This window comes from Piliocolobus tephrosceles, chromosome 1 (assembly GCF_002776525.5).
Source record: "Piliocolobus tephrosceles isolate RC106 chromosome 1, ASM277652v3, whole genome shotgun sequence".
Lineage (NCBI taxonomy): Eukaryota > Metazoa > Chordata > Mammalia > Primates > Cercopithecidae > Piliocolobus > Piliocolobus tephrosceles.
Genome location: NC_045434.1, coordinates 127,093,232 through 127,108,150, shown reverse-complemented (window position 1 = coordinate 127,108,150; position 14,919 = coordinate 127,093,232). Strand labels below are relative to the sequence as shown.

The 14,919-nt window shown below is 44.5% G+C and overlaps 1 protein-coding gene across 2 annotated transcripts; it reads right to left on the bottom strand.

The window, feature by feature from the left end:
- Positions 1–838: 838 nt before the first annotated feature.
- F3 (coagulation factor III, tissue factor) lies at positions 839–13,455 on the bottom strand. 2 transcript variants are annotated; one of them, XM_023231067.3, is made up of 6 exons: positions 13,135–13,396; positions 11,856–11,967; positions 7,596–7,795; positions 4,710–4,888; positions 3,953–4,115; positions 976–2,255 (listed from the first exon to the last, which is right to left on the bottom strand). In XM_023231067.3, exons 1-6 carry the CDS (start codon positions 13,232–13,234, stop codon positions 2,119–2,121), a joined length of 891 nt encoding a protein of 296 aa, XP_023086835.1. In that variant the 5' UTR covers positions 13,235–13,396; the 3' UTR covers positions 976–2,118. The 2 variants fall into 2 exon arrangements, with proteins under 2 accessions (XP_023086836.1, XP_023086835.1); XM_023231068.2 differs by lacking the exon at positions 3,953–4,115 and having other exon boundaries at positions 839–2,255; positions 13,135–13,455.
- Between the last annotated feature and the right edge of the window lie 1,464 nt (positions 13,456–14,919).

Here is a 14,919-nt window from a genome sequence, read left to right as displayed (position 1 = left end):
CTCATCTGAATGCTTGTTCAATTTCTTTGCGGAACCACTTCTGAGTAGGCGTGCCATCTGGATGTTTCTCCTAGATGGTAACAGTGCCCCCTTCCACAGTGGGAAGCAAAAGTAGTTTTGTGGCCCAGTAGGTGCCAAGAACCTTTTTCATCTCTAGTTAGAATCCTCTTTTACTACAGTTCAGAGAATAAGGCTGTTTTGCATTTGAATGGATGTCTACATTCTAGAGATAATAAAGTCAACTCAATTCAGCCATGACTGACTGAGTCCACTGTGCAGTCACCCTCAAAAGCTATAAACCATGAGTTAGGCCCAGTCCCTGCCCTCCAAGAGCTCTCAATCTAGCTTGCTTTTAACTGACTCTGGAGATCTCATTCCACTTGTATCTCTCTCTATCCTATATTGTCTATCCTATATTGTCCTTTTACCTAATTTTCTTTCAATACAATCATCCCAAGAATATTTCTTTTTTTCTCATCTCCAATGAGTCAAACTACTGCCAATGGGAAGAAACCTCTCCAAGTCTGCAGTAGAGAGCATTATCTTTTCCCTTCCCTGTAAGACCACATCGCTGCCCCCTGTCATGTGCCTTGTGATGACTCTAGTAGGCAAAGTATTGTCAGGCTTGGTCACTTGCTTGGGGCAGCAGCATGTGAACAGAAGTGACAATGGGCCCGTACAGAGCAGAAGTGTAGGAGATGGGCTTAAAGCTTGAAGCTGTGGTTGCCAGTTTCTACCAGTTTTTTGTTTTTCCCTCTGCCCTGACCTAATTAGGGGCTTCTCCATTGGTTTGCATCCTAGAATGAGAAGACATTGAGAAGAGGTGCAGTCAGCCTACAGTCACCAAAATGTATTATAAGTGAAAAAGATACGTTGTTATAAGCCACTGACAATTTTAGTCGTTTACTGTAGTAGTAATACAAACACCAAACCATACATAAATAATAAATGGAAGATCGAATAAGTACAACAGTAACAATTCCCAGTCACCTTTATTTATATAAAAGTATATTAAATAAATTATCTCAATATATACAAATAGAACAATATTACCTATATAAATAGAAAATCCCCATATAGAAAACCCTTTAAAAAATTATATATACAATGTCAACCATAGAAGCTTTGAGTACCTTAAATCATAAACTCTGTAGTTTGTATAGTAGTCTTATAAAAATAGAGTTAGCTCTCAAATGTTTAATGCCACTTCAGTCAGTGAAAGTGCAGACTGTAAAGCATATTAGGAAGGTGCCCAGAATACCGACGTCTCCCGCACTTAACACATTCATACAAAGTCTGCCAATTGTTTTGAATTTCCAAATGTATTCCTGAAAAAAAAAAAGAACCTAAACACTATATTACAGACATATGTCAGAAAAGTCCTAGAAATTCACTCAATTTCCATTTTACTTTCTTACATGGATTGAAGTCAGCCTCTCAAAAGCTTTTTGGCTGGGCACGGTGGTTCACGCCCGTAATCCTAGCACTTTGGGAGGCCGAGGCGGGTGGATCACCTGAGGTCAGGAATTCAAGACCAGCCTGGTCAAGATGGTGAAACCCCATCTCTACTAAAAACACAAAAATTAGCTGGGCGTGGTGGTGGGTGTCTGTAATCCCAGTTACTCGGGAGACTGAGGCAGAGAATTGCTTGAACCCAAGAGACGGAGGGTGCAGTGAGTCGAGATCATGCCACTGCACTCCAGCCTGGGCAACACAGCGAGACTCTATCTCAAAAAAAAAAGAAAGAAGAAAAAAGCTTTTCAAAAGTCCACCCAGGATTTTTTAAGGCATTTTCTCATTTGTTTTTGCTTGGATGACCTGGTTACTTCTTGAGTGCGGAATATATAATCTAAAGCATGTTATGTGCAAAAGGTGCCATAGTGTTAAAATTAAAACTTGGAATTGGTTGTAGTACCATTCGTTACATTTCAAAGTGACTAATGCTGATGTCAAAACCAGAATGCTAATGGTCATAATAGGTCATATCAAGAGTTTTTTTTGAACTCCAGGGTCTTCATGCTCCGAAATACTCATTTGTGTTTCCATGTATTCTATTCTCTTAAAAGTTCTTGGTCACAGTGCAATACAACATTTGCAGTAGCTCCAACGGTGCTTCCTTTATGCAACATTCAGTGGGGAGTTCTCCTTCCAGCTCCGCCCCACTCTTGCCTTTCTACACTTGTGTAGAGATATAGCCAGGATGATGACAAGGATGATGACCACAAATACCACAGCTCCAATGATGTAGAATATTTCTGAAAAATAAAGGGCATCTAGTCAACTTGGAGAGCTCAAATCCCATTTATCAGTGGGCAAAATTGAGGGCATAACCCCAAATTACACCATCCTATTTTTGTGCAATTTGAAATTTCTTTCTTTCACTCTTTCCACCACACTTAGATTAGGAAAGAATTTGTCAAACCCTCAACATTTCAGAGTAATTGACAATGGCTAAACACATTTAATGGGCATTTAATAAACTGAATAATGTGCAGTCCAAAAAAGATATGTAGTTGGAGGTAAGAACAACGGCTGGAAAGAAGTGCCTAAAAACGATGCTGAGATTGATGGCAATGATTATAGTAGAAGGTGAACCCTAAGTGCAAAGTGGGATATCCAAAGTGCTACCAGGATTCGGGTGACGAAGAGATAGTAACTAGTTGCTGCAGTAGGAAGGCTTCCTGCTGGAAGTGGCATTTGAAATGCCTCTCCAAGATAGAGAAGGGCCAAGGAAGCAGAGAAGTGTGTGTGTGCACAAAAGGAGAGGCAGTGGAATTAGAGCTAGGCTTTAGGACAATGACTGAAGGCTGTGGGTAGGATGGCCCAGAGGGAAGCAGGACCAGAGGTAAAGAGAAACCTCTCCCATCAGTGGCAATAAACAGGAGAGAACAGTTTATTTAAAGTGTTTTAAAATGTTCAAATCTCATCTTCACCTGGAGCTAGGCCATCATTTCTTTTTTTTTTTTTTTTAATTGAGGTGGAGTCTCGCTCTGTCACCCAGGCTGGAGTGCAGTGATGCAATCTCAGCTCACTTCAGCCTCCGCCTCCTAGATTCAAGCAATTCTCCTGCCTCAACCTCCTGAGTAGCTGGAACTACAGATACGTGCAACCATGCCCAGCTACTTTATGTATTTTTAGTAGAGCTGGAGTTTTATCATGTTGGCCAGGCTGGTCCCGAACTCCTGACCTCAAGAGATTTGCCTGCCTGGGCCTCCCAAAGTGCTGGGACTACAGGTGTGAGCCACCATACCCTGCATAAGCCATCGTTTATATCCCCTGACTCTTTTCTTCACTGAAAGTACTCAGAATACTTTCCCTATAAGGCATGGAGCAAGATGCACAGGCTTGCAGCTTCCTGCACGTCTGAATGCCCACAGCACTTCCGGTTAGGGACTGTTCCCCGCACAATGTGCCTGAGCTCCCAACATCTGCACACGCGTGGACACACATGTGTCAGCCATATGCACACATGCATGCGGGTATATTTGATATACTCAATCCCTTCCCTTGATGGGTTAGACTCTATAGCCTCTGTGGCGACAGAGGGTACTCACAAATGTCTACCGGGTCCTGCTGCAGCTGGTCCAGAAGCCACCCCAGAATTAGAATTTAAGCATGAAAAAATGCCCAGGGAAATCTGTGACTTGATGCTAAATCCTAAACATAGTTTGTGTATCCAGGGCTCAGCAGAGGGCTTAGCACATGGTAGGTGCTCAAGAAAACCCTTGAGCTAATACAAGGGCTCAAACAACACAGAAGCATTTCTAAATGTCCAAAATCTTAAGAGTACCAAGAGCAAAATCAAAACCAAAACAAGCAACAACAAAAAAACCTCCAGGCAGTTTGTCTTCCTGAATATTTAACCAAGGAAGTACATCCCAGCCCTGAGGGTGGAGCTACTCCTCCAGAAGGCACCCACACCCCCACGCAAATGGCCGGCAGAGCCACTCACCTCTGAATTCCCCTTCCTTGTGGCCCATACACTCGACGGGGCTGTCTGTACTCTTCCGATTAGCTGTTCTTCGGGAGGGAATCACTGCTTGAACACTGAAACAGTAGTTTTCTCCTTTATCCACATCAATCAAAAACTCATTAGTGTTTGTTTTGGCTGTTTTCTGTAAAAAGATAGAGTTCTTAATTCATCTGGGCTCAGAGTCAATTCTTTCCCCTTCCTTAAGTCACTGCAGAAGTAAAAACCTAGGTTCTAAGCAAAGCGTACATGAACATAGCTGACACGTGAAGGATTAGAAGTGACTTCACTAATCAGTTTCCCTTGATCACTGCTAAAAATGCCTTTTCCAAGACTGAGAACATCCAATTTAGGCATATTGAACCCTATTTAGCCCCTTTAGAAGACATCTGCAGTAAAAGAAAAAGGAAGGGAGTATTATACATTGAACAAAAACACGTTTTGTGCCCGGGATCCTCAATAGAGGGAGAAATGTGAGTGTAGGGGACCTTTAGAGATGGCCTGATCCAGCGGTTGGCTGAGGAACCTGGGGCTCTGAGGGGGCCCTGCCCAGAGTCACAAGGTAATGGAGAGTCACAGGTAAGACCAGGCCTGTTGTCCACCCCTCCCCACCCCTTCTACTCCACCACCTTCTCAACAACCCTGTTCTGCTATTTTTGAATTGGGGAAGAAATGGGCTGTAAAACCCAAGTATCCACAATTTAAAACAGGTCATAAAAACAAATTAAAAAATTCTCACCTTTCCCGAACTCGAAGATTTCCAATAATAGAGTGTATAAATTAAGTCCTTGCCAAAAACATCCCGGAGGCTTAGGAACGTGTCGTTCCTTCTGACTAAAGTCCGTTCATCTTGTACTGTCACATTTACTTTTGTTCCCACTTGTTCAAAACTCTGAATTGTTGGTTGTCCGAGGTTTGCTGAAACAAAGGAAATGAGCTTGGTTAGAACCAAAGAATTCGGTAAAAAGTTAAATCCTGTTTCATTTTCACAATTGACAACTTAATTATCTCTCACATAAAACATCTACATAGAACCAGCTCCCTGAGAGAAGCAGGCATGGCAGCCCGGAGCTGAGTCCTAAGACATTCTGTGGCAGTGCTGTCCAAGGGGAAGACAATGGAGCCTCAGATATCACTTTAAATTTGCTGGTAGTCACATTAGAAAACGCAAAAAGGAACAGGTGAAATTAATTTTCATAATACATTTTATTTAACCAAAGACAATTGACCCCTGAACAACATGGGTTTGAACTCTGTGGATCCACTTATATGCAAATTTTTTTCAATAAAAGTTACACCAAGTGTGCCTGCCTCCTTCTACCTCCTCCACCTCTTCTCCTGCCATGGCCCCTCCTCTTCTTCCTCCTCCTCCTCCTCCTCCTCCTCAGCCTACTCAACATGAAGATGATGAGGATGAACACCTTTATGATGATCCACTTCTGCTTAATTAATAGTGAATATATTTTGTCTTCCTTATGATCATCTTTTCTTTCTTTCTTTCTCTCTCTCTTTCTTCCTTCCTTCCTTTCTTTCTTTTTTTTTTTTTTTTTTGACAGAGTCTCGCTCTGTCACCCAGGCTGGAGTGCAGTGGCACAATCTCGGTTCATTGCAACCTGCTCCACCTGGGTTGAAGTGATTCTCCTGCCTCAGCCTTCCGAGTAACTGGGATTACAGGCACCCACAACCACGCCCGGCTAATTTTTGTATTTTTAGTAGAGATGGGGTTCCACCATGTTGGCCAGGCTGGTCTTGAACTCCTGACCTCAAGTGATCCACCCGCCTTAGCATCCCAAAGTGCTGAGATTACAGGTGTGAGCCACCATGCCCAGCCTCTCTTCCTTATAATTTTCTTAATAACATTTTCTTTCCTCTAGCTTACTTTATTGTAAGAATATAGTATATAATGCATGTAACATACAAAATGTGTGTTGACTGTTTATCTTATTGGTAAGGCTCCAGTCAACAGTCAATTAATACATAGGCTATTAGTAGTTAAGTTTTTGGGGAGTCAAAAGTTATACTCGGATTTTCAACTGCACAGGGGGTTGGTGCCTCTCAGCCATGCATTGCGTGAGTCAACTGCATATATCTGGAATATAATCATTTTAACATGTAATCAATATTAAAAAGTTTTGAGATATTCTACACTTCTTAAGTTCCAGTGTGTACTTTATACTTACAGCATTAGCCATATTTCAAGTGGTCAACAGCCACATGTGGCTAGTGGCTACTATATTGAACAGGGTGGTAGCATAAACTACAACATTTTAGGTCCAAAAAAATGTAGGGCTATGAGAAAGCCCAGGAAATGTCCTTGGTACCTCGAGAAGCCAATTTAACCACTGGGTCTCTACAATGGCTCAATTATCTCATATGCTTTGGTTAAATGACAGGAAAACAAACATCAATTCACAGGCCAAATATGCATGTGCACATGCAAAACAAACATAAAATATTTTCTATCATGCACCAACAAAGGATTTGAAGTAGCTTACAAAAAAACTCAAGAACTATTAATATAAAAGAGAATCACGAGGATGCCATTAACTAGGGGTGAAATGAATGTCAACCATGCCGCAGTCACCAGAGGGACTGCTGACGCCGCTACATTCTTGCCTGGTGCCACAAGAGACACAGGCAGAAGCACCCAGGGGTCTGGAGGGTTTTGCAAATGGGGGCTCTGAGAAGGCAGCCAGTTTCACCTAGGGTCAGGCCCCCTATTTCAACCCTCAAAGTAGATACCAGAGGAGGATGGTTGGTTGGTTGTCTGTCCACCCCTTCTCCTCACCTTTCCTACCTTGAGAAATTGTTTTCTCTTACTGGGCCTAACACTAACACAACACCTTCATTCTAACCAGCTGGCCTTACAAGAGAAGCTCATTTCACTCTAGTCAATGTGCTGCATGCGTTTATCTGAAATGCCTAGCTCAGAGCCACAGTTGCGGCAAAAGAATTTAAATCTCCTACCTGACAGGAATTCTCTTCATTCTCTTACTGGCTCCTAGGGCCAGCTTACAGGGGCAAAGGCTGAGGAGGAAAGTACTCCACCTTCCCAAAAGCAGAACGAGGGTGACAGGCAGATGGCTGAGCAGGTGCTGGCACATCATGGAACTCAAATCATGGCCAAGTGATTGGAAAAGGTCAGCATAATTAGGCTAATGATGGGCTCAGAGGGAAGCCATGGACTTTCCTCATCGATTTATGACCATTTGGGAAAAATCCTTAACTGGAATTTTTGGTATGATAATGGGACAGAAAAATCAGGATATATGATACATATAGGGAAAAGCTAAAACCCCGGCCTTGGTGGATTTCCTATCCCTACCCCCTTCCCTGGCCTGCCCTCTCCCAACACACATTCAGCTGGTTACTGAGGACAGTAACAGGGTGTGGGGACAGACTCGGGGAGAAAGTTACTTGATGACACTGTCATCAGCTCCAAAGTTCATATTCTGTGAACCTCCTACCACATCTGGAACGTGTGAAGAGGGCTGTGTTACGTACCAGTTTCCGAGAAAAAAATAGCAAATATTTTTAATTTAGTAGCCCCTAAAGTTATAAGATCACAAGAATTATTCAGACGTTTATAACAAGAATGAACAGTGGTACAGCCCAAGTGACTTACTCTCCAGGTAAGGTGTGAACTCTGGGGAGTTCTCATATGGGGGCTCCTCAGTAGAACCTGTGCTCTCCACATTCCCTGCCGGGTAGGAGAAGACCCGTGCCAAGTACGTCTGCTTCACATCCTTCACAATCTCGTCGGTGAGGTCACACTCTGTGTCTGCTGTGTAAAAGCATTTGCTTTTCCAATTTCCTGACTTCGTACTAAAGAAAGAAAAGAAGGAAGAAAAATAAATGGAACATTACAATTTGCACCCAACAGGATAGACTGCTTCCTGGCTGTGGTGTTCTGTGCTAACATCAGGAGCCCTGCAATCAACCCTCATGACACAGTTACTGTGCGAGCACTTTGCTTTTTTTTCAGCATTGTTTTGTAGAGATGGGGTCTTGCGACGTTGCCCAGGCTGATCCTTCTGTTCAGCCTCCCAAAGTGCTGAATTTACAGGTGTGAGTCATCATACCTAGCAACACTGAGCACTTGGGATGCATGTTTGAGTCCCCATAGCAACCCAGGGGATGGCTCTGTAATTTGCCCTGTTTTTACAAATAAGGCAACTGAGACAAAGTGAGATTGGGTGACTAGCTCAAAATCACACAGCTGGACTTTGAACCAGATAGCTATTTGACTCGCGGATCTGTACTCTTAACCATTTTGTTAAATATCTTCCTTAGAATGTAGATGCTCTGTCACGGTTACAGGGGAGAAAGAGCAGTTTTCCATCAAGAAGAGGCAACTGAGACAAAGTGAGGTTGTTTACTATAGTCTACTTATTATATCATATCACATAGTTTGTTATATCACGTTCTATATTCTATGCAGAATAGCCTATATAATAACATGTTATACATATATTCTCTCATGACCACTATTAATGCTATTATTAATCATTCATTGACTCCACTATATGCCAGGTACTCTACTGGACCGTTTACTCATGTTACTTCATTTGATATAATTCTTCCAAGAAGGTATTGGATCTTTCTTATCCGTGAGAACATTGAAGCTCACAGACACTAAGCAACTTACCTAGAAGGTCACATACCTAACCAGTGGCAGAGCTGGGTCTGTTTGCCCCATTATACTACATGCTTCCCTTGCTTTTGCAAGACGCGAATCCATCCCAACCAAGATTATAGAATGACAGTACAGGTAGTATCTGTCTAACAAAGTCTGAAACTAAAAAACTAAAGACAGATCGTTCTTTTGTGAGAGAGATGTCATTGAAGGGGAAATGATTTAAAGGACTTCTAAAATGAAATTCTTCTAAATGACCAAAATAATAAATAGGTGAAGTGTCACTGCAACTTGATTCACACACTTCTGTCCCATAGAAAGTGACAGTTACGCTGCTCTTCCCTTTGGCATTACTGACTACCAGAGGCAGACCCATCGTTGAAGGCCAGGTCCCAACTCCACCTGCTCCAGGAATCTCCAGATCTCCCTGCTGAGCATTTACATTTCCCTCCCCTGTCCCCCAGCATGAGTTCCTCCATGATGCTGTTAATATGAACACAGTCAGCCTGGTATGAGAGGTGCGTGCCCTTGTGTGCTCTGTCAAGCAACAGGGCTGTAGGGTCTCGCTGACTATTAGATGGTTTGTATTTACAGGTTGAATTAATACATAATCTTGGGGAAAACGAGGCACCATGTGAATTCCATTGTCTAAATTCACACATAAAACCCATAAATATATTTTCTTTCAAAATCTGAACTAAGTAACCAGGCCAAAAGGATTTGGGTAAACACATTCTTTATCCTAAAGTGCACAAACTAAGATTGATATTGAAATATTTTGGTTTCTATTTATCTAATTTTATGTGATAAAAGTAGAGAGGTTATTTTGTTCCAGAATGACCAAAATGTGTTTTATTACATCATTTCCATTTCAAAAAGCAAATGAGACTATGCTGTTTCCTTTTTATCACTATAGCAAATAGTTGTTCAGATAACAGGAGAAAGTCTCCTAGGGCTTTCTATGTACCATAGAGATACAGTATTTGGTTCCTCCCAGCTCACAGCAGGGACCACATACTCTACAGCAAAATTTAGCACAAGGATTTACACAGTACCATGGTAAGTTGTAACTGTGTAAACAGGTAATGAAGGGACAATTCTGTAGAAAATCCCTCTGAATGCCATTAATAGCATTAACACTTTAAAAGCCTACAAGGTTCCTCCAGGCATTGCAGAACCCTCTGATTTGGAATTCTGAGTTGACTAAAAAATTCAGTCACTAATTTGGTTGCAGGTTGTTTTCCAGAAGCTTTGTAAATTCAGCTTTAGAATTCAGAACATTTCTATGGAATGAATATCACAGGTGATGGTTTGTGCTAAGGCTTAAGCCAATAACATTTCCCAACCACCACTGAAAACTGTTAGCAAAGGTGAAAAATGCAGTTGGAGCTCAAAGCAGGGGCTTCTGCATAGCAGTAGTGTCCGGCGGCTGGAGCCAGGCTGCAGTAGTGAGAGCAGTGGGGAGGGAAGAGGGGCAGCTAACTGTAGGGAGGGAAAACAGGCAGGGAGGAAGCCCCACTGAGGAGATTCAGTGGGCAAGGCTTTCCTTCTTCCTCCTGCTTTGTGGCCTCTCATCAGACTGTAACAGAGCCACCTAAGGGGTGTGTGGATACTGGGTAGACCTTGGTTCCAGACCTGACATGGGCACTTACCATCAGTGTAGTCATGAATAAATCCCTCACTTTCCAGAGCAACAGTTTCCTCATCTGTAAAATGACTGCTCTGGTCCTTTTTAACCAGGAATCTCATTTATTCCTGGGGTGGGCAAGAAGAGTGGACGCTTCAGGCGCAGGCTGATGGAAAAGCTCCCAGGCCCTCCAGCACAGCAGCAAGGGACTGTCCAGTCCACAGGACCACCCTGAGTCGGCTGGCATCTCCCAAGCTGTAGCCCTGCACTCTGATGTTTGCAGATCAGAAGCTGTGCTCATTTAAATAACAGCAGCCTTATAAAGTTCAAGAACTTATAGTTAACAAAGGCTTATGTTTAAAAAGCAGGTGAATCGTAAATATATTCCCACATGTCCCTCAAATATTAGATTGAATATATTTAGGAGGTAAGCATTCCTCTCAAAATCTTAATTTTTACCATCTAGAAGGAAAGTGTTTACCAAGGTAAACTTCAGGCCTGTATCAGAGAAATTAATTACTAATTCTCAATTGGTGAAATCTGAATTGACAAGTTTGACCAGAACTGTAATCATTATTTCAGGTTATGAAATTCCTTCATCTTTCTCTCCGCGCCCCCACACATATCCACACATGCATGCACATATGCAGGCAAGTTCTCCCTGCTGGTTTGGCAACTGCTGTCATGAAGTTCATTTTGAAAAACAAGAACATTCACTTAAAATATCCATCGTATCTAGAAGTTGCATTCCTAATGCTGTAAAAAGCCTGGCACAAGCTAAAACAAAACAGAACAACAAAATACCTTTCATTTTAGCTGGTGATACTTTTGTACCTTTACATAATTAGCATTAAAATAATGTCCACAACAGCTATTCTCTATTTCATAAGATCTCTACCAAGCCTCCTAGAACATTTCAAAAACCAAAAACTTGCCAAGAATACGGTGAAAACCATCAAGGAAGACATAACCTTTAGATTGAATATGCTAAATTATCGGCTCCTGGGGACAGCTGCCAATCAGAGTTGAGGCACCAAGAAGCAGAGCCACCCCAGACCCGGAGGGTACAGACAGCGGAGTATTTCTGCTCTGCCAGGCTTCGTGAGTCACACCTCTGGCCTCCTCCACTAAGATCATGTATACTACCAAATTTCCATTCATGGAGTCCAAAGATGAATGAATCAAACACTGCTTAAGGGCAATGCATACACTGGGATTCCTCCCCACCTCTTCCCTAAGGTGTTAGACATGGTTCACAGTCTAGACAGCAACAGAAAAAGACATCAATGCTTAGATGAGATCAACTAATCTATCATGACCCAAAGCACCCTTCAGTGCCTACTCAAGAAGGTTCACCTCTCCACAGTTTATACTTCACTTAGGAACTCTCCCATCATTTCCAAAAACAATTAAAACAATTAAAATGTTCTATCAGTTTAAGGTCTGGAAATGTTGCAGGCCTAATAGAGTATGACACTAGCCAGCGAATTGCCATGAATCCCTTCTTCTTTGTCATCTGTTAAATAATTTCATCCAGAAATCAGCTTTAAGAACATTAATGTTCAGCATAGGAGAGTAGAAACATCAAAACGCTTAGTTTTCTTTTTTTGTACCTAGCTTACCTTATTTGAACAGTGTAGACTTGATTGATGGGTTTGGGTTCCCACTCCAAAATTGTCTTGAAATTAGTTGATTTCCAAGTTAAATTATATGCTGCCACAGTATTTGTAGTGCCTTTAAGCAACAGAGAAACAGCTATTATTACATGCACTTCTCAGCACTCGACTGTGTTGATGTATAAAACACCTTCCCACCTGACATCACCATAAACCTCACTTTTTATTTTTCAACAACAAAAGCTTCATTAGTGAATTATCAAGAGCAAAAGAATCTTCAAATTTTTTCTAGACCTAGAATTTCTTCATGACAAGATTCACCTTGTAATCCCAGGACACCGGCAAGGATCTTGACATTTTCGTTTGAAATTATTCATGGGCAAAGCCTTGTTATAACTTGACTAGGAAGAGCCCAGGGCCATCAGTGTGCCAGTCCAGGACTCAGCTCAGGAAGAGTCAGGTTCAGCCCGCCAGGAAGGGTTTTCAGTAAGTTATGGAAAAAAGGCAAATCCCACACGTGTGACAAGAGTTAGGACTGCATACAAATGAAAAAAGCCAAACTTCACTTTTTCCATTTTTATCTGAAATGTCTCTATACTGAAACTTCCACGGAGATCCATGTTCGTGTGGCCTGTCACACCGTCGGCTGTATTGGATCAGGATAATTTATTATGAAGATCTGCTTTGCCAGTACGCAGCAGGTCCCAGTCTCTACGCCGTACCGAACACCGCGTAGAAATACGGGGCATGCACAACGTTGTACCTGCTCCAATCTAAGCAGCAATCCAGCCCGTTTGGATTGCCTCTACCCAAATCTAGAACAAAGATGCCCAGGAAAAGACCAGGGACGCTCTTTATTAAGGGAAGATGCACATATAATGAAAGATAATATCCAAACCTCTGCACGCCAACACGTGCAGACGCAAGCCCAAGTCCTATTATATTGAAGGTCGCAAATCACTGGGAAGCCCTTTTCCCAGAGTTAAAGCAGGAGCCAAAAGTCCGCTTATGCAACAACAGTCCAATTACTTGGACACCCCGAGCAAAACTCTCTAGCAGAAGGGGCAGCGGGGTCTGGGGCGCCAACTCCCTCCCTGCAACTCCCGCCGGCGCCCAAGGGACTGGGTTCATTCAAGCCCGACAGGGTGAACGCAGCCGAGTCCCATAGGCGCGGGGGGCAACATGGGCGCCCCAGGGAACCAGGACGAGCCCGCTGTCAGCTGGGACTGTCTCCTCCCTCCCGCGCGTGGCGCGACCCGGGCTTCCAGGGGCCAGGGCCACTCACCTGAAGCGCCGGCCACCTGGGCGAAGACCCAGCCGAGCAGGAGCGTCCGAGCGACTGCGGTCTCGGGGCGCGGGACCCGGGGCCAGGCAGGGGTCTCCATGTCTACGAGTTGACCGCGATATCGAGCGGGTTCCGTGGCGCCCCGGAGGCTGGGGAGGTTGGGCTGCAGGCGCCCTAGGCCGGCCAGAGGGAGTGCGAGGGGGTACCGGGAGCCCGGAGTCTTGGCGAGCCGGTGCCCCGCGCGCTATAAAGGGCAGGCAGCCAGCTTTCCCGCGCCTCTGCCCGCCCCCGGCGCCCGCCCCCGCCGCTCCTCCCGACTCCCCGCCCCCGGCCCGGGTCACTAGCCGTCGCGGTGGGCGGCCCCCGGCGAGTCCACACCCCTGCCCCGCCTCCTCCCGGTAGGAAACTCCGGGACCCTGCAAGGGGTGACTCACCCCAGTGATTCAACCGCGCTGCCGAGCGCGGAGCTGCCCCGGGGGACGCAGGCGGGTCTAGGTGCGGCGGGGGCCCGGGTCCCCCAAGGCCCTGGGATTAACCCAGGCCCGCGACTCCGACGTGAAGCTTAGGTGGGCTGCAGGTCTATGGCAGGAAAGGGAGGGCGCCTTGGAAGGATTCTTCCCTTCCATTTGGTGATAAAGTGGGAGCGGCGGCATTTACAACCTTTAATAGAAAGCACGGGCTCTGGGATCCGCTCGGGCAGCGGAGGGCATTTCCCGGGCGCTTTGCCCACCTGAGGCTGAGGCTCGGGACCTGCATCGAAGTAAACGTGTGGCGGTGAGCAGGGCGCTCTCCCAGCCACGATGGCTGCTTCTACCCCACGAGGGTCAAGAATACCTGGCCTACCCACCTCGCGGGGCCCTTAGCGGGTCGCACAGGAGAAAGGCGGTGCGAATGCCGGAGTCAGCTACGATGTGACCGGCTCGGCTCACAGGTCTGAGCGTCAGTTGGCCCAGGCACCGCCCGGTACGACCAGAGATAGTGACTGAGGAAGAGCAGCCTCACATCTGGCAGTTTGCCTCTGGGAGAATTCCAGCGTGACATCTGCAGCTCTGTGGTTCCAGAGAGGATGGTTCTCACATAGAAGAAGACATCTGTGGGACTGAGTTCCACCCAAATGCAGAGAAACCAAAAATGAAATTGAAAAATGTAACCAGACTTGTGTGTCACTGGTTTTAAGCTTTGGCTTTTCTAAATTAGTTTCTGGCTTCTCCTTCTGGGCTTTGCTGTAAAGTTGCCAGGCATGAGAACAACTCTTATTCTATTGAGTGGCATTTTAAGCCATCCTGTCAAAGGATCTCCTGTCGTTTTTATTATTATTACTCTAGATTGCCCTCAAGACACGACTGGATAATTCTTAGTGTAAGAATTGTTTGTTTCCTCTCTCCTTCTTTCCCACGTTTTCCCAGGGAAGTCAGTCTTGCATTTTAGTGCATACTAAATACATATTTCATATAGCTTGCTGAACCAATTGTTTTAACAGAATAAAACAGTGCAAAATTTTAATGTTCCCCCTTTGCCTGAACTGAAATAGCGCATCCAGGTTTAGCCCTTGTGGACTTTCCTTCCTCGAAGCAGAAAGTTGCCCTTGCTGGTTTCCTCTTTGAGCTCTCTGCCAGCTCTGAAACCCACAAAGTTTATATTTGCAAAACTAAGCCGTGCAAGCCTCTTTTTATGCAGACTCTAGCCTGAGTCATTTTCCCTAAGGGATCTTCAGCTCCACCTGGGATGTGATTCTTTGCTCTCTGGGATTGAAGGCAGCTAAAGAGAAATAGTTACACCTCAGGT